The 24,362-nt window shown below is 44.8% G+C and overlaps 1 protein-coding gene across 2 annotated transcripts in view; it reads right to left on the reverse strand.

Moving 5' to 3' along the window:
• Positions 1–8,431: 8,431 nt before the first annotated feature.
• The window catches only part of ST3GAL5 (ST3 beta-galactoside alpha-2,3-sialyltransferase 5), a 50,887-nt gene continuing 34,956 nt past the window's right edge, over positions 8,432–24,362 (reverse strand). For both annotated transcript variants that reach the window (XM_028516675.2, XM_036028245.1), the window contains 4 exons: positions 18,901–19,244; positions 15,163–15,349; positions 13,755–13,913; positions 8,432–9,574 (listed from right to left, as the gene is read on the reverse strand). In XM_028516675.2, the coding sequence (XP_028372476.1) occupies positions 9,326–9,574; positions 13,755–13,913; positions 15,163–15,349; positions 18,901–19,244 (939 nt within the window). In that variant the 3' untranslated portion in view covers positions 8,432–9,325. The remainder of the gene's footprint in view (positions 9,575–13,754; positions 13,914–15,162; positions 15,350–18,900; positions 19,245–24,362) is intronic.

The following is a 24,362-nucleotide window of genomic DNA, read 5'->3' on the forward strand; positions in this document are numbered from 1 at the left end:
AATGTGCGCTGTGGAAACGCTGTGTGGGCTCCGTGCCAGGCCCAGCGTTTTCTGCCTTTGCAGTCTGAGGTCTAGGCTAGTGGCTACTGGGGGGCAAAGAAGGTGGATATCGTGGGCTGGGGCTCTGGAGACGTGATGGGGGGCCCCACTGCAGATCTGGGTATGAGAATAAAAAGAGTCAGTAACTGGCTGGTTGGGTGGGCCCGGATGGGGGTAAAAGATAGAGAATTGTACTTGAACAATAATTTAAAAAAAAAAGAGTCAGTAACAAAGGGGGTAGTTTCACCCAAGGGTGTGGCTGATCTCCCAGGAAGATTATAGCAAGCAGGGGAGAAAGAAGAAAACAGGGATCAAGGGCAGAGGTATGGGAGGAGGAAGGGAGCTGGAGACGTGGTCAGAGAGAGTGCAGGAAGGAGGAAAATGCACAGCAGTGAAGGACCTGAGCCTGGGGAACTGAGGCTGCAGGGCACACCCCTCATGGACACTAGGTGGCACTGTGGCCCACTCTACCAGCTACTGCTTTTAGAATTGGCCATTTTCTGTTAGAGAAATTAATGTATGCTGGCACCCTGCAAATACCCTGTTTAACAGATGAGAACCACCCCCACCCCCCACACCACCAAGAGGGGGCTGAGACTGGCCTCAGAGCATATATGGGTCTCATGGCAGAGGCAGGCCTACCTCCTTGCCTCCTGGTTCCTGTCCCTGTTTCTCTCTCCAGTCATCCTCCTCCCCGCAGACCAATCTAGAAAAATGGCTGCGAGGACCTCAGAGGAAGCCTGGAGGGTCATGAGGTCCACCAGACCGAAATCTCCAGCACCAGCCACTCTTCTGTCTTGCTCACCTTCCTTGTTTTACACACCATTTCCAGTTCCCCACTTACCACGGGCCCCAATCACGGCCCCCATTCTCTTCCCACCTGCAGCCACAGTGATGTTTGTCAGTACAAGCTGGATCAGATCACTTCCCCATGAATACCCCTGGTGGCTCCAGAATGCTCTTTACCTTGATGTTTCCCTTAGCCTGGCCTGTGGCACCATGTCCCTCTAGAAGCCACACCCTGAGCCATCTTGCCTTTGGGTTTTGTCTAATAAAACTTGTCATGCTGTGCCACCCAGCAAATCTGTTCTCTGTCAGAATGCTCCTCCCTGCTCCGTCCCTTGTCCCTTTAGCCATCACTTTGGTTTCAAGGTGATTTCCCCAAGTGCCCCTCCTCTTCTCTGTGGCACACTTCCCCTTTGCTCTAGCACCTGTGTGCATGCTCACTTCTCCTCTGGACTGAGCCCAGAGGAGGCAGGGCAAGTCTGTTTTGTTGGCAGCCTGTCCATTATCGTCCAGCCCTGGCTCTCTGAGGCTATGGGGACTAAGGATGGCAGAGCAAGAGAGGAGCTGGTGCTAGGTGTCCTGGGGCAGTATCTTTAGGACAGCCCTGCTGGGCACTGAGATACAGCCGTGGGTGTCTGTCTGGCACTGTGGGCAGAGCAGCAGCATTTCAACAAATGTGCTCAGAACAGAATGTTTGCCAGAATGATTAGCCAGAGCCACAGAATTGAGTGTCCCGCACAAAGGCTCCCACTGTCAGTCTTACTTCCACACTCTAAGAGTGAGCACATTTTAATGTGTTTGAAAATAAAGCAATCGTTGCCCCGGCTGGTGTGGCTCAGTGGGTTGAGCGCCCGCCTGCGAGCCACAGGGTTGTCGGTTCAGTTTCCAGTCCGTGCACATGCCTGGGTTGTGCGCCAGGTCGGGCTCCCAGTAGGCAAGCACACATTGATGTTTCTTTCCCTCTCTCCTCTCTCTAAAAACAAATAAAAATTAAAAATGATACAATTTCCTTATTTTAAAAAAGAAAATAAAGCAATCGTTGGGTCTGAGTTTAGTTCCAAGCTTTGGAACACGTGGGGGTGCATGTGGAGCAGGCGGCTGTGAGCCAGGCCTTCGTTCTGACCTCGTCAGAGCCCCCCGAGTTGAGGACAGACAGCGACAGCAACATGGAGGGACCCACAAAGCCGATGGTGGACCAGCACGCCAGCATGCCGTACCTGTTTTGGCTGTTGGCTCATAGAAGCAACACTTCAAAATATTTCCCTCTCCTTTCTCTCTTGCTGCAAAGTTGCATCAGTGTGTGTTAATAGAGGTTTGCTACACAAATGAGGTCACTTCTCTCTTCATTCAGAGACTTCCAAAAGGCTAAATGGAAAATGATCTAAATAAGCTCTCTTTCTATTTCATATTTCAATGTTAAATAATATTTAAAATCTTACCTTTTTTCAGGAGTATTGAAAACTGGACAATAAAAACTGGAGTCCTTTGTTTTGGCAGGAAGTTCTGACATCTGACAAACAGGCATGAGGTGGTGGTCCTTGCCACCAGCTCCCCTGTTGCTCTGCCATCCTTAGTCCCGATAGCCTCAGAGAGCCAGGGCTGGACCCTGATAGACAGAATCTGTTTGATGGCCAGCCCGATTCTGCTGGCTTCCTAAAAAGGAAGAATTTTTTTCTAGCAGGAGGAAGGCTAAATCATTGTCCATGTTCACAGGACATGAGCAGGGGTGGGGATGGGCAGAGAGGAAGGAGAGGGGAAGAAAATCAAGGCTAGCTTTTTATGAAGACTGTCCTGGGGAAAATTCTGGAAACTCTGATGTAGCTGCACGTTGAGATGGAAGTGGTCAGGAGAACCCCTCCTGAAAGTGACTTCAAATGTCTCTGGATCAATACTTTAAAAAACACAAAATAGGTCGCTAGACATTAGTACTGTGGGAGTTACATTGTTAAAAGTAAAAATCAGAATACTTGACTCGCTGATTGGATGGTGTAATTGGAACTGAGACTGGCCAGCCCTTCCGGATGAGGTGCCGGCTAATGTGCATGAACCTCAAGAGGAATGCGTCTCTGTGAAACAAGAGGTTGCATCAGGCGGTTCCTCATTCTGCATCAGCCTGCCATGTGACTAGTGCTGGCCATGCTGGGAGAGTAGGGGAGGTTAGCAAGAGAACAGAGGGTTCTGACCTCTCCCCAGCTCACCCCCTGGGTTCACAGTGCACCTGTGTTTTTACACTTTGGTCGGGTTTGCAGAGAAGAGCGACATAGGTGAGCCACAGGCAAAAGACGGGAGGAAAGGGCCACTGCTGTGACATCTCACTCAGTGTTTCACTGTGGGACGAGACCCTTGGTTTAGATGGGAATCTAGTTTGTTTGGTGTCATGTGTGTGTGTGAGTGTGTGTTTTGAATCTCACTCATTCTTCATACTGAACATTACACTGGAAGAGAAAACAGCTCCAGAATAAAACCTGTTGGTTCTTTAGTCCACCATTATTTTAATTCACAATGATCAGATCTTTAGAATTGCCATCTTTAAAAAGTTTTTACTAACTAAAATATGCATAGCAAAAAAAAAAAAAAGAAAGAAAGAAAAGGCAGCCCTGGTTGGTATGCCTCAGTGGATTGCATGCTGACCTGAGAACCAAAGGGTCACTGATTTGATTCCCAGTTTAGGGCACATGCCTGGGTTGCAGGTCAGGACCCTAGTAGGGGGCAACCACACATTGATGTCCTCACTCCCTTCCCCTCTCTAAAAATAAATCAATAAAATCTTTAAAAAAGCAGACAAATATGTGGATACCATAGTGGTGTATTATTTTGGCTTCCAAATTCCATATTATAAACTCACTATGTCTGCCCTGAGTATAAAACATAAACTCTTTATGCAGAAACTACCTGTTATAATCTGAAGCCTCAACCCATACCTTGATGCACTGTGGCAAGTTCTTTGTGTTCTGAGGAGCCAATTTCAATGTGTATGTGTCAGGGGAGGAGGTCCCCTGAACCTCTGACAAGCAATGCCAGATAGCAGCAGAGTGTCTGATTCAACTCAATTCTGACACTATCTACCTGGAAAGAGCATCAGATTCCACAGGTTGAGGTCTCAGCCCTACAAGACAGCTCCCCACCCCAATATAAGATGCCAGTTCCAAGCCCGGGCTTGTACTTCTGACCAGCTGGTTACAAATTGGAGGTTCCAACAACTCCCTCCAACTCAAGCTGCCAATCACAAATCCAGGTTGTCACCTGTCCTTCTGATGGACTGGCTATTTATCAAAGGTTCCTAAGACCCCCTCCTTGGGTTCCACTGATTTCCTAATTGAAGAGTGGCTCAGAGAACTCAGAGAAACATGTTACTAGATCACTGGTTTATTGTAAAAGGATGTAACTCAGGAACAGCCAAACGGAAAATAAACATAAAGCCAGGACTGAGGACAGGGCGAGGTTCTTCTGCGTCCTCTCCGCGTGCACTGTTCTCCCACATCTCCACATGCTCACCAATCCGCCAGCTCTCTCCACCCCGTCCTTCCGGGTTTTTATGGGGGCTTCACTACATAGGCAGACACGATCCTTGGACATCGGCAACTGACTCAACCTTCAGCCCCTCTCCCCTCCCCAGAGGTTAAGGGATGGGGCTAAGGTTCCATCTCTCTAGTCACATGGTCGGCTTCACTGGCAACCAGCCCTCATAGTTAGGTGAGTTCCAAAAGTCATCATTAGCAGAGTGACAGGCACTTCATCACTCTCACTACTTGGGAGATTCCAAGGACCTGCGAGCTCTGTGCCAGGCAAGGAAGGAAGACCAAAACACATTTCTTACGATAAATCACAACAATACAGCAGGCCTTTGAAAAGATAAAGCACACACCTATTTTGGATACTTCAGCAGTACGTTACTTTTCCGAAATGTATGGATAATGTGTATAGCCATTAAACAGGCCTATTCAGCTTTTGGCATATTTAAGAATATCATTTAAGTCACTAGGACAATTATCTATAAAAAAGTTCATTTATTGCTTTAGTTACCTGTATTCTGCTCCTCTTAGCATAAAAGACACTCTTCACCTAACTTCTAGACCCGAGCTCTCCATTGTATTCACTCTTATCAACCATTAGCTGCCCATCTCTAAATTCAATGAAAGATATCACATAAAATAGAAACATAATCCTACAACAGGCAATGCCTTGTTAAAAGTTCTACAGAGTAAAAGTATAACATTCTGTCATTTATAATTTAGTTACAGATGCACTCTGAAATCCTCAATGCTTTAGGCCTGGTGGTCAGTTTCTTCCCACCACAAACGAGCTTGCCTGGTGGGTGACTACTTTTGCATTCCACTCCTGCTCCTAATTGTCCTTAATTGGCCCTCACTGCACACACATGGTCCTTAAGTCATCTGTCACATTCATATTACTGTCTGGCATTGTAGTTTAGAGTGCGCTTTCAAAGCAAGGATCTAACCAACACTTTAAATGAACTCATCATTTTTAATATAAATTTTTCTTGGTACTGACTTTCTTTGATAAGTCACACATCACAAGACAGGCTAACAGAGGATACAGTGGAAACATATTGCTCTTGTGGAAGTTACACATTTTTAGTGTACAGTTATTAGTATTGTTATAAGGTACCTACTGAATAGCCAGTTTCTTTAATGTTTCCATTTTCTGAAAATTCACTGCTACATTTCCATCTGCACAAAGGCTGTGATGGCTACGCCTGCCAAGTCTTGGGTGGCGGGCAGCCTGTCACCAACAAACACTTGTCTTCTCACTGCTTCCAGACAGGAGGAAATCTGTAAACGTGTCTTCCTTCCTATACACTTTATGGACATAGCTCATTGGAAAATCCGTTTTTGAAAAAGTTAGAACTACAGTTTAGAGCATGCTGTTTACTACTGCTGCACCGCACCCTGCCAGTGTGGGTGCCTTTCTTCTTGCTGGTGCATTGAAATGTAATATTGGAAATTAAGTCAAATCCAATCATTCTGACAAAGAAGGTCAAACTACTGAGACTGCAGTTTCCTTTTGGGGAACACTAATTTCCAGTCAACAAACTTTGAGTGGGTATGTTTAATGAATAGTTCTTCTCAATTTACATCTGTCTTATACTGAGTGTTGGCTGTAGGGAAATACATTTAAATGCCGTTTTGAGAGCACAAATCCATGCTAAGAAGACCCTGGGGAATGGGGAAGGGGAGAATAAAGCCTCGGAAGGTTGGGCCAGGGTGTCCGACCTCCAGGGAAAGGGCATGGAGACCTGATTCGGCTGTGCTCTGTGCACTGGGTCTGCTTCCCTGTTGTCTGTGTTCTGGTCTGAAAGCTGAGTGTGTGGTTGTCTGGGAGCCTTCCTGGAGGGCCAGTGTCTGCACAGAGGGGACTGGTCTCACAGGCAGCAAACGCAGGGTCCTTTGAGGGAACTTCGGTTACCACATGCGTGAATAAAAGGAAGGACTGGCAGCACACAGTTCTTGCTTGCTACTCAAGCACACTAAAAGCTCGCTTCATTTTGAGGGGAATTCTGCTAAATCACAGGTACTGTTCTTTTTCTTCTTTCTCAATGGACTTAACTGAAGTGTCCCAAAGAACAGATGAAAAATAACCCACACTTGGACGCTGTAAACCTGCCGAGTTGAAGACTAAGTTACCATTTCTTAATCTTCTACAACACTGGACTAAAAGTTTCTCTTGAGACAACAAGGCAAATTCAACAATCCCTTTGATATCAAGTCCCAAAGCGCTGGAGTTAGACTGTAACTAAAAGTGGTCCTTGGTTTTAGAAAGCTTTAATAACCTGGAGAGACCTGGGTGTGGCCACTGCTTTTTCTTTGCGATTAAGCTCCCGTCTACCACAACTGGACTGATGGCTGATGGCCAAGAGGTTCAATACTCAGTCTAGTCAAAAAGCTGGTTTTACGGCTTGTTTCAACTAATGGGTCCAACAAATGATGAGACCCCTCCAGTTCTGTGGAAACAGGCATTGTCAATGCCTTATTAATGCACTCCTGGGACACGAAAAGAAAGTCAGTGTGACACCAAAGGGGCAGAGAAGCAGGCAAGGTAACAGCTAGAATACACACAGGGTCTAGGCCTCCACTTAGCTTTTGCCTAACAATACAAGATGCGTCATCGGCAAGTGCCCACCCCGGTCCCCAGAGCATTTCTCTAAGGCCAGCCTAGGTTTCTGGAGAGAGTATGCTTTCCATAGGAGAAAAATTAAAACGTACATGAGTTCACTGATATTGTCTGTGGCTCCAAGTTCCAGGAAGAAGTATATTGACATGTGTAAGTCCTCCTAAGCTGCCTCAAAACCCACAAATATGACCATGCCAGAGGGGTGTGTGCTACAGAAGATAGAAAGAGTAATGGTGAAACCTGAGTTACTAGAGTTCAACCTTGTGACACCCTGAAGTGCCCGGAGGTCTGTTTCCAGAAAAGTGAGTGAGGAGCAACTCTAAAGCAAAGACACAACTTCGATGAACTGCCACAGTGCTATTGTTTGCGGAGTGGCCTCTAATCAACCCCAACTGGCTGGGAGACTCCATAAAAGGTCTGAAAGAATATGCCTTTTCATTCCTTTAGGGAACTTACTGCCTGCTAGTAACTAAAAGTCGAGAGTCATGGGCAAAGCAATATTAAGGATGCAAGAAAAGAGATAGATGAGGAAGGGTGGGGACAGACCAGGTGTGACATCTGCTGGCATTGAGCTATACAGTGCTTACAGCCTTGGGAGGACACGAGTCCACATGAACTGCTGGGGAGGTGCTCACAACACTGGCAAGCTGTCTGAGGAAGTTACAAGCCGTGGCTTAAAAGAACAATCAGGCTTTGAATAGCCGCTGAAGGATGAGGAACTGGACATGTGTGGGATGGCCTGGCCGGACCTGAGTCACAGGACAGCTGTGGCCCATCTTCCTGGGTCTCCATCTTCAAGTCTTAAGTCATCTAACTGCGGAGAATTTAAAAGCCTTTTCTCTTAAATAAATAGTATCTTACAAAGTAGAAAGCAAAATCCAAAGAAAACTGTAAGACACAAACCCAGAAAATACTATTTTGTTAGGCTGGCTAGTCTGAGCGTGACCCCAGAGCCCTGGATGTCCGGGGACTGGGCCAGGATGCTGCAGCCTGGCTCCCTGACCTGCAAGTGTGGGAGACACCAGGCGGGCTGGGGGTCAGAGCTGCCCTGGGGCTGCAGAAGCAGTTAAGGGAAATGAGAACGGAGGGAGAGGCAGCAGCAGGAGCGAGGGAGAGCGAGATCTCTGGCAGCAAAGACTAGAGAAATTAAGAGACAAAAGCTGAAACGAGATGCCAGTTGTCTGGGAAGAAGCCACCAACACCCAGCATCCCCCTCCTGCCCCCCAGGAGAGCTTGCGGCCATCTGGGGGGAAGCCCCTCTCAGGACAGGCGGCCTTCATCCTTGTCCCTCATGCTGGCACCCAGTGAGGCCCCCGTCTGGCAGCACCCAAAAAAGACATTTCAGGTAGACTTACAGACTTCTTTTTTTAAAAGCACTCAAACTAACTATACTGTGAGAGCTCTTCAAAAACTTTTATTCCTTTTGAGCAGCACACTGCCTGGCACATGCTGCCAGGCAACATTAAAAAATTTTTTTTAAATGGGCAAGTTATATCACTGGGCGAACTGCATTTCACTGTTTCAGAAAGTGTGGTTGTTCTTGGAAAGGCTTCATTCTTCACCAACTCTGGATAACAGGGGTTTTGTCCTATTTTTATAAGCCACCTTGCAAAGACAGTGGAATGCCTTAGATTGCCATTTAAGTGCGTTAGAAGGGCAGTTAAGAACTCACAAGAAATTCAAGAGTTGTCATAATTGCAGGGATAACAGTGGCTTCTGCAGCCCAGGACAGATCTGCAGGACTGAGAAGGCACAGGAAATGTCCTCCCTGTCTCTCCACAACCAGGAACCTTCAGGATGGTTCCCGGGGTTGATTCCTGCAGGTTGCTTGCAGGAGGCAGACCGACAGAGAGGAACCTCGAACTTCTCCAACCAGCCCAGGCCTCCCCAGCAGCACGGCCCAACCAGTACCAGGGGCATGCCATTCTGAAAATGCCCCCGACATCTGCCCTGCCACGTGGGGTAACAAGAGCCAGAATCAGGCATTCAGGGCTCTCTTTGAAGGCTGACCTCCCTTCTTCCACTTCATTACCTGGTCTTCTACGTGCACTAGACAAAGGCAGAGGTTTTACAAATTAAATAACTTTCTTAATATACAATAGAACATCATCACATACAATTCTCCGAAAGGTCTTTCCAATTCAGTTCTCAAAATTAACTTATAAAACATTGTGCAAAAACACTGACCTCAAATAAATAGGGGGGAAAAGTGGGAAGACCTAAACCGTTGTTCTTTTTTTTTAAATTAGAAGTTAAAAACACCAGCTGCACTTCAAAGTATTTGCAGGCTGAAATGCCTCAAGAAGGCTATGAAAAACAGCCCTCTGGGCTGAGTCAGAGGTGCATTTCCAAGTGAGGTTTTCTGTGTTCAAAACTCGCAGAGGACGCCTCCGCTGAGGTCCTTCACCACGCCCTCTTTGACCAGCCGCAGGAGCAGCCGGGTCTCCGTGGTCACGTTGTGCATGGTCTGGAAGTTCATGGCAGCCATGCAGAGATTGTCAAAGTAATGCAAAGGTGTTCTGGGTTGACTGAGGTCATATCCAAAGCCTGCCAAACTGACTTCATCACACAGATGTGTGGCTAAGACAACAGCAATGACACCAATCGTGGGCACGTTCTGAAAGAGAAAAAAGACAAAAAAATCTTAGCAGGATTCACTGCTTCCCAAGTAGTATAGATGCCATGCCAAGTCATGCAGCCTGCAGTGGGGGCTGCACGTGGAAACATCACACAATTTTACACATCACAGAGTTCTAAAGTGTGACTTTTTGTCGAAGGCAAGATTCTAGACTGTAAAGCATGGGCTGTGGTGGGAATACTTTCAGCGCACCACCCAGAGGCAGCGTGCCACCACTCCAGTTCTTTCAGTTCTTTCTGCACCAAGCTAAGAATTTTATTTTCCTAAAACTTCTACCTACTGGTTCTAAGGGTGACAACCAGCATTGCAAAACAAGGCCATTTCCTCTTTCACATGACAAATGTCTAAGGTCTGGTCTGGGATAAGAGGCTAAAGGTCCTTCCACAGTCTTTCTTGGGACACATGCCTCCCTGGCTGTACCTGTGGACCGGCTGTGCCCAAGAACACAGCCATATCGGTGCCGCAGGTGAAGACTCTGCTCACCTGTTAACTGCAGCCACAGCCCACCGAAGGCCCTCATTGCTTTTCTGGCAAACAACGCATCAGGCCATTTTCACATGTACAGCTGCTCAGTCAGTTTCTGCTCACCTTCTCTGGGCAAATACATTTTCAGGCCCCAAATGTCTAAACCATTTGGGATTCTGGCTGTACCAGCACTCCCTCCTCACAGCTGATATCTTGCCACTTGCAAATCTGGACCCCTGCTTTTGGGATCTCCAGCCCAGCCTTGCATAGACAGCACACAGGGCGGAGAGGAAGAGAAAGCCCCACAGTTGTCTCAGCCCTCACTGAAGGCTGCTGCTGATCTTTTAACTGATATATTCTGTTGTACATTTTTTTAGATGCAAATGGACCTCATCTGCTCATCTCAGATGAGATGGTTGGTAAACAGGATGAGTGAATGCTTCAGGGTTCCCGGATTAAAGAGTGACTAGGCAGCCTTTGCTGAAGCCACCAGCCGTTGAGAGCAGCTTCCTGCTCGTGTTGCATCTACCTCTCGAAGACAACCTAAAAAGGAACTGACCAGTCATTCTGCGCGTTTGAAAATAGAAACTGAGAGAAATCAGCCCAAAGGAAACCTTGCTCCTGCTCAGCCTTAGGACCCCCAGGCAGTGTCCTGCCATCTCCACCTGTGGTCAGCTTGGCCCCCAGCCTGTCGGGAGCACTCAGTCAGAGCGAGTGGAAGAAGCATTCTGAAATCAACTGTTCACAGGGGCAAGGCATGGAGAGAAACTCGGAAACTGTTAGAAACTACCCAAACCATGTCATCTCTAGAACATGGCCCCTATGATCATTATCCAACAGACTGTCCTCTCTGTGGAAGGCCATATGCATGAGGGAAGTTCTGGACAGTGTAATTTTTAGATCAGAAGTCATCTTTAAGTTACTGTTTTCATCCAAAAGAAAAATATTGTCTTGTCCACTTTAAAAATAAAGAAATATTCAATTCAAACATATAAATCAATTGTAATGTAGAAAGTAAAAGTCTCCCATAGTCTCAGCCTCCAGAGAAGGGCCTTCTTCACAGTTTGATGCTTATTTCCAAGCTTTTTCCTGTGCATCTCTATATACACACCTTTATTTTCAAACAAAAATGGGATTATATAAATGTTCTGTAACTTAATTTCTTAATATATTATGGAGGTGTTTTCGTTTCCATTAGTTTTTCTTCATCCTTAACAGTCACACAATATTGCACTGACTGAATCATAATACGTTCATACAATCCCCTAATGATGAATGTTTGGGCTGTTTTTAATCATTTGCTGTTAATGCTATGGTGAGTATCTTAGAATATCCATCTTTTCAGATCTCTCTAATTTCCTTATACTAAAATTTTACAGTAAAATTATGGTTCAAAATTATTCATATTTAAAATTGATCTGTATTGCTAGACTACCTCACCACCATATAATTCTGCCCAAGAGGGTAGGACTAAGTTCTGCCCCAAATCTAGGAATGAATCCGGTGCCTGTCTCTGCTTCCTTCCCCAGAAGCCTGCTCTGTTAAGTAGTCAGACTTCTCAGCTCCGCACCAAAAACAGACCAAAAAATGTCATTTGGCTCTGATTTGCTTCTGATTGTTGGGAAAGTGGAACTGTTTGCCATGTATTCCTCGCTGTATTAATTTCTTCTTTTGTGAAATGTCTGTTCATGTCCTTTCTCTAGTTTTTGTTTGGTCATCTTTTTGGTTTAATATGATCTCTTTATGCTCTGAAAGTATTTACTCTGTAATATACATGCTACATTCCCCCCATTTATTTTGTCCTAACTCTCATTTCTGATACCTTTTGCCATTCAGCAATTTCATATTTTATGCAATCAAATCTGTCCATTTTTAAAGGTTACCTTTTAATAAAATCTCCTTATAAACAAATGAGAATTTGTCTGTGTTTTTTAAAAAATACTATGGAATTTAATAAAGAAACAGGCTAGTTTAAAAGATATAGAAATCTAAAACAATTGAAAGATACTTAAGTATATTTATAGTAAAACATCTTTTTTTCAGCCTCACCCAAGGACATTTTTTCATTGCTTTTAGAGAGGAAGTAGGAAAGAAAGTAAGGGGGCAACATCAACACGAGAGAGAAACATCAAATGCCTCTTGCATGTACCCCAACTGGAGACCGAAGCAGCACGTGCTCTGCTTGGGAATCAAAACCGCGACCTCTTCGTTTATGGGCTGAGCCACCTTTGTAACTTTGTTTAAGAATCTTGCCAAAGTCTGCTAAGTCTTTTTAAAAAACTTTTGTTAAACGTGATGCTAACAGATTAACACATTCTGGGGCCCGCTATGTGCTCTGTGTGGGAGAGAGCAGCTGAAGCACCATGTTCAAAGATTCCAGTCATAGTCCCTGACAGCCCCTGGTGAGGGGCAAGGCCTCTGTCCTCTGAGGGGAAAACCCACCGCTTCTGGACTGGAAATTGGTCCCAGACACACTCCTGCAACGGGCAGGAACCATTTGTGGGCCTGCCGTGGATGGAGAGGCAGGAAAGCACCAAAGAGGGTGGAGCATCTGAGGAAAAGGGCAGCCTGCTGGGGAAGAGCTTCAACACTGTGAAATGCCCAGCTTAGCTGGGCAGTGGAGCCTGAGGCTGGAACCAGAGTTGAATTTAGCTGTCACTGACCATAGTAAAGAACAAGGTTTTGTTTTCAAGAAGCCTCCATAGGTGTTCATTTTCCCTAATAACCAGAGTTATTCCTTTAAAATGTACAGAGTTGTTTTCAAGAATCTTTATAATTGGAATCTGATTTCCATGGCAAATAAAGGAACCTGCTAGTCTGCCTATCACTGACTACACCTCAGAGTCTGGCTCAGTGTCTGCAAATTGTGACCCTGGCCAGCTCCACCTCCTAGGACATATCTCAGGCCCTCAGTGTGAGCAGCAGCCCCACATTTCAAAATTCCTTGCTTTCCTTTACATATAAAGGTTTTGCTCAAATTTTGTTTAAGAATGATTTCCACTGCTTTAACAAGTTTTAAAGACAGAGGTCTAGCTATTCAGATCATAAAGAAACAGGTAATAAAGGTCTCGCCACCCCCTGGTGGCAGCACAGGCTAATTGCAGGTAAAGAACTGACTGCAGTAAACAGCCTATAGTGTGCAAAGATTCTCAAATTACGCTGCAAAATAAAATCACTTGGGGAACTCTGAAAATTCCAAGGTATAGCTCACAGTACAGACCAATTAAATCAGAGTGTCTAGGGTAGGGCCCGTGCATCAACTGAAAAGCACTGCTCTGGGGGGTGACTTTATTTACTATCACCTATGAAATGTTGAGAAATGTCAATTCTCACCCAAGCAGGCCACAGAGTTAAAATGTAAAGAGCTTTCCGAACCATCACAGTGCCTTTCAGTATCCTGCAAGTTAGTTATATGAAGTCCCAGAGTAAGAATACTTTAAATAACATCTCAGTGACCTAATGTCAATGTGCTCATTATACTAAAGAGATGAGTCACCAGGGGGAAGGCCAAGTAAGCGATGAGGAGCCCTGGAATCCAGGTGCAGAGTGGAGAACACAGATGAAGCCTCTACCCATGAACTAGTTTCTCCACTGGAAAGTACCTCTAGGTATACTGCTGAGCCCAGGTGACATTTGTGCAGATGCCGCCCCTCAAACACAGAGAATAGTTAAAGTTCAGTAGCAACAACAATACCTTATCTCGGCCCCAGAACCTTGACTGAGGCTCTGAATATTGAAGGATGTCAAACGCAGTCTCTTTAATAATAACTGGATTCAAAATCCTGAAATTTTTTGGCTGTAATGGGATTTTTTCTGCTACCTGCTTCCAAAAGAAGAGTCGTACCCAAAATGGCTAAGGAAAGAAAACAAACAATCATTAGAAGTATTTAGTTGTCATCTGACCAGTGGAGGGAGAAGAGGCCTCCCCTGACGAGCAGGCCAGGCGTGGTCGTAGCCCCTTATGGGCATACCTTCTGCAGCAAAGTCACAGATCTTTGCAAATTCAGTATCTCGACTCAAAAAAGCAACTCCCAAGGACCTGATTTATGAAGGTGGCACTGGACTAGGACAGGAACTGCAGAAGCAGCTCTTGTTTGTTTGGGGAAGAAATTCTTCAAGGAGAGACCTGAGGTGGTAGTGTTTTCAGGGTCCAAAGCCACCATCTGGCCCAGGGAAGACTGGCAAGCAGAGCCAATCCAAGAGTACGAAGTGCTGGGAGTGTCCACTCTGATCAGGCCCTCACCCCGCGTCCTCTCTCTCCACTTACCCTGCGTCCCTGTCCTGTGAAGTCTCTTGGTAACTGACTGTAAGTCATTTCGTATGTGCTTCATCTTCCAGCTAAAACAACTTCTACTCAACAGAAGGTCCAGAAGACCATGATAACCTGTATAGAATCAAGCTCTGGATATACAAAGTCTCCATCATGTGAGGCTTATGTGAAAAGTCTGTTATGTCCTATTAATTTTATGGACAGCTAGTTGGTGCAAGTGTTTATAAATGCACACACACTCCACAACAGCTAGCCTCTGAAATTTACTTCAACACAATGGAAGGGACGATAAAGTAATGTGATTGGTCATTGTAAAGACAAACAACAGGAATATAACCAAGTGAGGGGCACTTCCTCCAGATCTGTCCCTCTGGAATGCTGTGAATTTACTCTTACAAGAACACCACCAATCAAAATGCTTTTGGAGAAGTTCCCTGAGAATATTCCTAGGAGATTTTACGTATATACTTCTGAAAATCCTCCATAATGGTTTCCGTTAATCTGTGTAAGCCCAATTTCTAGAAAGAGCCAAAAGCCATATAAGTTCAATTCTGGTGAATAAAGTGGATCATCATCGTTAGTATTAATACTTTTGGTCCAACCTTGATATTCCCATTGAGTAATGATCATGATTTCCACCTGTGACTCCATCAAATTCTGAAAGCCATTCCCAGCAGAGAGTTCTGCGGGGTTTCTACAGGGAGTGGTTATTAAAGAACACACAAAAGTGAGCCTTCTGCTATGTTTCTTTACAAGCAAGTCTGTAATTACGACGAGAGACCCCTTCGCTTTTCACAAAGGCACATCTGATGGTTGAATTTCTAGTGCTTACCAGGGTTTCGTTTTTTACCATTGCTTGAAGCCAGTTGAAGTCAACACTCTTAAATAAAACAGCAACAAACAAGTCATTGGAATAATACTCAAAGTCAGACAGGGGGGCGCCTTCCGGGTAAGTCATCCTTATAGTAGTTTTATTTCCAACATGCTCTGAATATCCCTCGACTGGTGCACTGTTTAACCTATTTAAATAAAAAGGACAAGATAAATGACAGAGCAGGACATTAACTATCTTATCACATTACAAAAAAATCCCCTCCTCACGTTCTCTACAGTTTTTGGGGGACTGGGAATGAGTACAAGGTTGGGGGGTAGGGTGCCTTCCAGCAGCCTCCTTTCCCCTACAGCTCAGCCCTTCCCAGGTGCTTGATGAAAGCAGCCTCCAGTCCCCCGTGAGGGACTCTGAACATCACACAATTCTCTCTAGTCCTGCTACTTTAAGCCAATCCAAACATATCATACTTGGGTTTTCTCTGGGCACTGGTAATGTTTCCTTGAAAGCCTCCCATTGTGCTCAGACGTTGGTGGCTCTTGCTAGAATTTCAAAAAGGTAACCAGAGAGGAAAACCTAGAAACCAGAGCAAGGGAGACAAGAGTGACAGTTGTATATGGACAGGGTGGAACCACGGGCAGCAATGGGCCCAGGTGCAGCCTGGTCTTAAGCAAGGATTTGGGACACATATAACTGTTAGATCAGTGAGGGCTTTACCGGGGTAGTTGTTTGGGGAAAAATTTAAGCATTCTTCCCAAAGCAAGAACACTCACCCTGTCACACAGGTTTGTAGTCTGGTCCTTCACCTGAATTGTGTCACCTGTATCTATCCTTTCTTTTCTATTCCACTGTCACTTCCTCTTCTAGATCTCAGACACCTAACCCCTGGATTATCAAAAGATATTAGACATGACAACTAAATGCAAAGCATGATCCTGGACCAGTTACTTTTTCTTTCCCTTTCTGCTTTTCCCTCTCTTTCTTTCCTTTTCTAAAATGAAGGACTTTATAAGGATAACTGGCAAAATCTGAATAAAAACTGTAGGTAAGGCCTACTGTATCAGTGTTACAGTTTCTCATTTTGAATATTATCTCTGGTTCTATAACAGCATGTCCTTGTTCTCAGGAAACGCACACTAAAGGATTCAGAGGTAAAGGAGATACATATTTGCAACTAACTCTGAAAGGGTTCAGAAAAAATAATGGTATATACAGAGAGAAAATGATAAAGTCAATGTGACAAACTGTTATCAGTTGGGGGGTCTGGGAGAAGGGTGAATGGGATTCTTTGTACTAGTTTTGCAACTTTTCTGTTAGGTCTGGGATCAATTTAAGTCTAAAAGTTCTCCCAGAAGCTTCTTAACTGAACTTCTCCCTCATAATTACCCTACAGCCACCTTTTCTCTGCCCCCAGTGCTCAGGGGCCTCCCAGTGCCTATGTGTAAAATCCACACTCCCCGGTCTGGTGCCTGCCACCACCAGGCACCTTCCCAGCCCCTGTTCCTGCTCTCCCAGGGCCCTTTCTTCCTCCGGCCAGGTGAGGCTCCTCACCCAGGTCTCACTGCCCACCCTCCTCCCGGAAGAGCCGACCCCACTATTCTACTGCTCAGGGCTGCCGGTCTGCCCCACATCTCCCCTCTGGACCAGAGTGCACACCATCAGCACCCCCGGTTTCTCACCTCCTCGCCTCCCACTCCCCAGTCATGCACCATAGATGGGCATGGGGTCCTGTCTGCCTCCCCCAGTGCTGTCTGTGCACAGGAGACCATTCAGCTGCTCACAAGGCCAGCGTTGAGGTTCTAGAAGCTTCAAAACCCTGCGTTTGGAATGCTGGGGTCTGGCTTGGAGCCTGGGGCCTACAGTGTCCTCATCTACAACACTGGCCAACGCTGAGAGCTTCACCAAGGAATAAGGACATCTAAAGCACATGACACGCACTGTCACACAGACATCCACCAGTGAAAGGTAGCGGACACACCTGCCTTCACCTGAATCTTTACGCTCCCGGTTCACACCGTCCCTGCTTTCTGGCTGGGGCCTATGGCACCCGCTTTGCCATAAAACTTGTTCTCACCTGTTTCTTCTATCTCTTGGAACTTCCAAAAGTCTGGTTCTTTCCTTCAAATACCTTACACCCCTTGCCCTCTCCTCCTTATTTTCCCACATTCCCACACATTTCCCCCAAAACGAAGCTAACAATTATTGAGCATTTACTATAGGCCTGACGCTACTCTAAGTGCCTTTAATCTGTTCACTCACTTCATCTTCACAGTGACCCCATCAGGTCTGCCCCAGCACTGCCTCCACTTCCACAGAAGGAAGCGAAGGCACGGGCCAGGCTGGAAAACTGCCCGAGATCTCAGCAACTGCAGACATGGGCGTTATGTTGTCACATCATCACTTTTAGTTTAAAATATCTGAAACGGATCTTGTCACCCTCTCTCACTAACCAGAGATTTTCCTCAACTGCTCCATTTCTGCCGGTGGTTCCACTCCTGTCTCAGACCTCAGACTAGAACACTGAGTGTCCTCTGACATTATTTATCAAACTGTCAGAAAGTCCTGTAACTTACTGTTCCAGTACGTCTCTCATATTTGTTCTTTAGCCTCTATTTTTTCATTCTCTGTCTCATGTCAGGCCTGCACACTGCAGGCCCTGATCGCAACCTCCAAACCCAGGCTCCTGTCCCTGTTTTCTCCTGCTTTCAGTCAAATCCACATCCTACTCTGACAAATTTAATGAGCACCTACCTTTCATCATGTTCCCAGTTCTGCATACCCTTAAAATAGGGACAATTTACTAAAATAAATTAAGAGTCTTAAAAACATTCAAATATCTTTAAGGCAACAATTCTAGGAATTCTTGGAATTACTTCCAAGGAAATTATCAGAGATGTACATAAAGACATATGTATGGGAATATGCGAGGCATTTTCACAACAACAAAGAACTGGAAACATTCTGAATGTCCTACAGTTGGAGAATAGCTAAAAAACTTATGATATACTTATTTAAAGGAATATTAAACACTCAGTAAAGTCAGTTTCCCAAAGACATTTAATGACCTCAGAAACAACTGTACTATTAAAAAAGCAAAATATTCCATAAAAATATAAATGCACTCATTAGTATGTATATAGAACAAACGTAAAAAAAATACAGCAAATTAATAGTGCTTGGTTATTTGCACTGAGTGACATTTTCTTCCTTATATTTTCCTATATTTTTAATCTTCAAGAATAAACATATTTTACCTTTATAATCAGAAAAATTTATAGCCAGCTAAACCAAGAAGAATCTCAGCTGATTGTATTGTGACCCGTTGGATGCATAAAAACTCCTCTGCCCTCTGTACCCCCAGCAGCCCACCAACCACGGCTCCCCCCACCCAGCCGGCTCCCAGAAGCCAGGCATCCCACTGACTCAGTCTCCCCCATCCTCCTCTGGCCCCACCTGGCACATCCTTCCTCCTTTGCTGGCTGATCTGAATCTATCCATCCTTCCAAATCTCACATCTTCTGAAAGTGTTTTGCCAAACTGGGGCCAATACAGCAGTTTGGAATTGGAATTCCAAACATTATTGGAACATCTAATAATCATTCCATGTTTTTGTGATGCAGTTAACTCCCCTGATGGCAGGGACACACAGTGCTGCCCTGTCCTCACTGTGCCCAGTGCCGCTCGGACCAACAGCCGTGAACTCAACTCTAGAGGAGAAAGGCTGGTTGGAAACTAACGTACCTTATCACGATGTCGAACTGGTTGAGGGCATGGCCCAGCTCTAATCCGTGGAGTATTCCGCCGCTTCCGACAACCACACAGCGCCTGCAACTCCTCGCTTTCAAGTGTTCGGGGACGTCGTGCTCAGGCAGCACTGCCAAGAGGTCCTGGACTTTACTGGAGAACTTCCGGAACCCAAAAGGAGGGTCGTACTTGTACTCGGCCTCGTTCACGTCGGGGGTTTTCTTCACGAAAGGCGGCAAGTCCACGCTGTACCTGTGCCCGAATAACCGCGCCATGGACTTCTTGGCGAACTTGGGTCGGCATTCCTTTTGCAAGACTTGCTGAGCGTATTTCTGAGCTCTCTGGAATGAGATCACGCCAGTCAGAGTTGAACACACTCCCAGGCATTAGAAATACATCCTCTGTAAGATGTCTGACGTAGCTCCCCTTTTCATTCTCTTTTACCATAGATCATCTGCTCTTAAAGAGTTAATCTATGCTAGAAATTTGAAGAAAAAAACTGGGAGAATCACATGACAAGGAGACAGACTGAACCAGAACACTTTTTTTTCCATTACAGAAGTAAAGCAGAAAGGACCTCCACCTTGTACCACCCCCAGCCTAACCTCATTCAAAAAAAAATTGGAGCATAGGAGATACATTTTGAGGAGTTCAAGATTTCGTGTTTCATAAAATCCTGTCACGTCCTACAACATGGATGCACCTTGAGGACGTTATACTAGGTGAAATAAGCCAGGCACATGTGGTGACTGCAGGGGTGGGGGTGGGGCGTGGGGGAGGGCGGTGTAAGAGGACTAAATGGTAATAGAAAAAAATACAATACAAAAGAAACAAAAACAAGCCAGTCACAAAAATACAAATACTGTAGGATTCCATTTATATAAGGTATCAACAGTATTCAAATGTACAGAAATAGAAAGTAGAATGGTGGTTACAGGGACTGGGTGAAGGAGAAAATGGAAAGTAGTTGTTTCATGGGTAGAGTTTCAGTTTTGTAAGATAAAAAACTTCTAGGGATCTGTTTCATAATGAATATACTTAAAGCTTAAAAATGGTTAAGATGGTAAATTTTATGTTATGTGTTTCTTACCACAAGTAAACATTTTTTCACATTTCAGGTTCCAATCCAGTGGGGTAAGAAATAAGGCTTATTTATCAGCAAGGCAATGACTTTCACATACTCTAAAACACAGATCACTTGAAATGTAATCAGGGGACAATGTCGTGTCAACACAGAAGTTGCCTTGGTTTCCTACACCATTTCCCCTCGAGGTCAACATTTTGCATCAATAAGGAACTACCAAATGCCAAGTACACTAGCCCAGCTGAACACAGCACGTCACAGAAGAACACGGTACAAATGCCCATCTGCCCCAGGCTTCCTCTTGGGGTAGTCTGGGCAAATGCTGCCTCAGGACCAACCGACTGGCAGAAAATTCCCCCCATCACTGCTTTTTGTCCTTATCTCCGCACCCAGCGGCCTTGGCCCTCCCTTACACTTCTTGCCACCAAGCTACCTTCACACGCACGTGAACATCAGCAAGTGTGTGTGTGTCCGTGGTTCTAAATTTAATGGCATATTTTTAGGATTGAGCATGTCTTTTGAACTGTGCCAGTACAACTATGAGGATTATTATTGTTGTAACAGTTTTAAATGTTTGCCCCAACTATGATTTTTCTCAGTCTTGTTATTTTTAATTGTCAGATTTTTGTACAATACCTTTTATGTATTTCTTATTTTTCAATTACACTTGGCATACAATATTATATTAGTTTCAGCTATAAAACATAGTGATTAGGCATTTACATAACTTATTAAGTGACCATCCCAATAAGTCTAGTACCCACCTAACAGCATACATAGGTATTACAATATTATTGACTATATGCCCTATGATGTTTTACATACCTGTGACCATTTTTAAAAGATTTTATTTATTTTGTATCTATTTTTATTTAAAAAAGATTTTATTTATTTATTTTTAGAGAGAAGGGAAGGGGAAGAAAGGAGAGAAATATCAATGTGTGGGTGCCTCTCGCATGCCCCCTACTGGGGACCTGGCCTGCAACCCCGGCATGTGCTCTGACTGGGATTCAAACTGGCAACCCTTTGGTTTATGGGCCCACACTCAATCCACTGAGCTACACCAGCCAGGGTTATTTATTTATTTTTTAGAGAGAGAGTAAGGGAGGGAGAAAGAAAGGGAGAGAAAAACTTCAATGTGCAATTGTCCCTTGCACGCTCCCTACTGGGGGCCTGGCCCAAAACCTAGGCATGTGTCCTGACTGGGAATCTAACCTGCAACCCTTGGTTTGCAGGCCGGCACTCAATCCACTGAGCAATACCAGCCAGCATCTCTGTGACTATTTTTATAACTGCCAACTTATACTTCTTAATCCCTTCACCTTTTTCACCAGCCCCCAACTCTCTTCCCATTTGGCAACTGTCAATTTGTTTTCTGTATCCATGAGTTTGTTTCTGTTTTGTTTGTTTACTTATTTTGTTTTTTAGATTCCACATATAAGTAAAATCATATGGTGTTTGTCTTTCTTTGTCTGACTTATTTCACTTAGCACAATACCCTCTAGGTCCACTTATGTTGTCACAGATGTCACGATTTAATTCTTTCTATGGCTAAAGAATATTCTTCTTTAATCAATCATCTATCCATGGACACTCAGGTTGCTTCCATATCTTGGTTATTGTAATAATACTGCAATAAACATAGGGATGCATATATCTTTCTGAATTAGTGTTTTGAATTTATTTGGATAAATACCCAGAAGTGAGATTGCTAGGTCATATGGTAGCTCTATTTTTAATTTTTTGAGGAACCTCCACTCTGTTTTCCATAGTAGCTGCACCAATTTACATTCCCACTGACAGTGAGTGCACAAGTGAGTGCCCTTTCCTCCACATCCTTGCCAGCACTCGTTTATTGATGATATCTATTCGGACAGGTGTGAGGCAATATCTCATTGCAGTTTTAATTTGCATTTCCCTGATGATTAGTGACGTTAGCATATGGGTGTTCTCTTTGGAGAAATGTCTATTCAGGCCCTCTGCCCATTTTTTAATTGGACTATTTGTCCTTTTGGTGTTACGTTGTATGAATTCCTTATTATTTTTTGGATATAAACTTCTTATTGGATATATCATTGGCAAATATCTTCTCACTTGATAGGTTCTTTTTATTTTGTTGATGGTTTCCTTTGCTGTGCAAAAACGTTTTGGTTTGATGTAGTCCCATGTGTTTGCTTTTGTTTTGTTTCCCTTTCCCAAACTGACATACCCCCCCAAAATCACTAAGAGCAACGCTGGAAAGTTTACTGACTCTGCCTATGCTTTCTTGTAGGATTTTTATGGTTTGGATTCTAATGTTTAAGTCTTTAATCTAAAATGTGCCTAATTTTAACAAATCATTTTTTTAAAAATCCTCCTGCCCAGGCTGGTGGAGCCCATTGCATTGAGTACCTGTGAACCAAAGGGTCTCTGGTTCGATTCCCAGTCAGGGCACACGCCTGGGTTGCAGGCCAGGTCCCTGGTGGGGGTGCATGAGAGGCACAGCCACACATTGATGTTTCTCTCCCTCCCTGCCTCTCTCTCTCAAAATAAGAAAATAAAATCTTAAAAAAATCCTCCTCTCTGACTTTATTTTAATAATTCAAAGGTAACTGCAGGTTCAAGAGGTGAGATAATAAAAAAATCAGAGGCAAATGGATCAAATGTTAAACAATAATAGATTCCAATACACTGAGATTTTACTGGATTTTCTGGCAAGCACTTTTAACCACGATTAAATGGTAGTGGGGTGAAGAATATTTTCAATCCAATATCTGTACATCTTGTTTTAGCTTTCTGTATTAGCATCATCTACTTCTTGGCAAACTTAATAACATCTTCCTTGGACAATGTTTCCAGCTTTCCTCTCTTCAGGGAGCCTGCTAGTCAAGTATTCTCTTCTCCTTAGGCTTCCCTGTCCCGGGGTGGCTGGTGGAGCCCCGCTGCCCCATCTCACACAGATCCTCCACGGCCGGCCACCCACCCACAGCGGCCCCGCGGATCTGCACTCCACAGCCTGGCTGCCACCATACTTCTGTGTGCAGCTGCTATAATAAATTTTTTTGTAGAAACATACCTCTCTTATAGCAGAACCCCCTCCTTTTAAACAAACTATAGCTTTGAAAATTTATCCGTACCTGGAAAGATCACGCTGTTTACATACTGAGGCTCTGACCCAGGTTCTGACAAGGGAAACTGATATTCTTTTAGCCTCAGACAATGCTGTAGATACTATGCATAATCACTGTCTCAGTTCACTTCACGGTGCCTAAGACACCTCGCAAGACTGTCATCAGTATCATCATTCTGTGGGCTCACTTCCTGGGTAGCATAACTAGTAAGGGCAGAGCTGCCAAGCTCACTAACCTGGGCTAACGATTACTTCCCCAACTCCCAAAGCCACACACAGCCTCTGCAGACACAGAGCAGCATGCAAACACCCCAGACAACAACAGTCTTGAATACAAATTGGCAGCTTCAGGAAGAATCAGCGGGAAAGCTTGGCGAGGAACTGGTCCTGACCTGGAGCAACCCCAGAACTGAGGGCTGGTTCCTGACCTAACCTGTTACCCAGCAGGCCCGTAATTCCTGGGGGGGTGGGGGGGGCGGGGAAGGCAGGCAGGGCAGAGGAGCTATGCACACTATACACATCTGTCTCCAGACTCTGGGTCTGAAACTTAGAAACAGCAATTTTTAGGGGACAAAGATCTAATTCTTCACTACACAATGACGCCCCAAACATCCAGCTTTACAAATTTCCCAGGATATAAATGGACATCTGAGAGGTGCCAAGGGAGACCTAGAGAAGCTTGGGGACTGACTCATGACCCGGAAGAGAGGTAGGTGATCGAGCCGGAAACCTATGCACAATGTGGCTGGGCTGCCAAAAGTTCTCTTTATTAATTTCATTTAGAAAGAATGAAACTTCATTCCGTTTCCATTTTGGCAGAGTTCCATTTCAGGCTTCAAACTTAATTTTCTAGACTGTGAGCAGAGCACAAATTTAGAATAGGCTCCTGACTGTGACCCCTCCTGGACAGCAGGTGCAATAAATCAACCCCAGGAGGGAAAATGTTCCAAATGCCACCAGAAATGCCTAAAGCTGCAGCAATTCTTTTTCTTATTTTGTTTTAATTCCTTCAAAGATGTATAATTGCAGCATTTCTCCTCCCTCTTCTAGGCTTTGAAGCTCAGAAGGAAAACGCCTGGAGGATCTCACCTTGCAGGGCTGTGATAAAGAGAGGAAGGCCTTCCTCCCCTCCGCTGCAGACAGCTCCAAGGCTGGAAGCCAAGGTAGGCAGCAAGGATGGATGTGGAAGGGTGTGGATGACATTTTGCAGGGGACAGCCCACTGGGAAGCAGAGTTGGCGACTCTCAAAGACACAGGAACTCCCAC

Source organism: Phyllostomus discolor, chromosome 6 (genome assembly GCF_004126475.2).
Source record: "Phyllostomus discolor isolate MPI-MPIP mPhyDis1 chromosome 6, mPhyDis1.pri.v3, whole genome shotgun sequence".
In the NCBI taxonomy this organism is placed as follows: Eukaryota; Metazoa; Chordata; class Mammalia; order Chiroptera; family Phyllostomidae; genus Phyllostomus; species Phyllostomus discolor.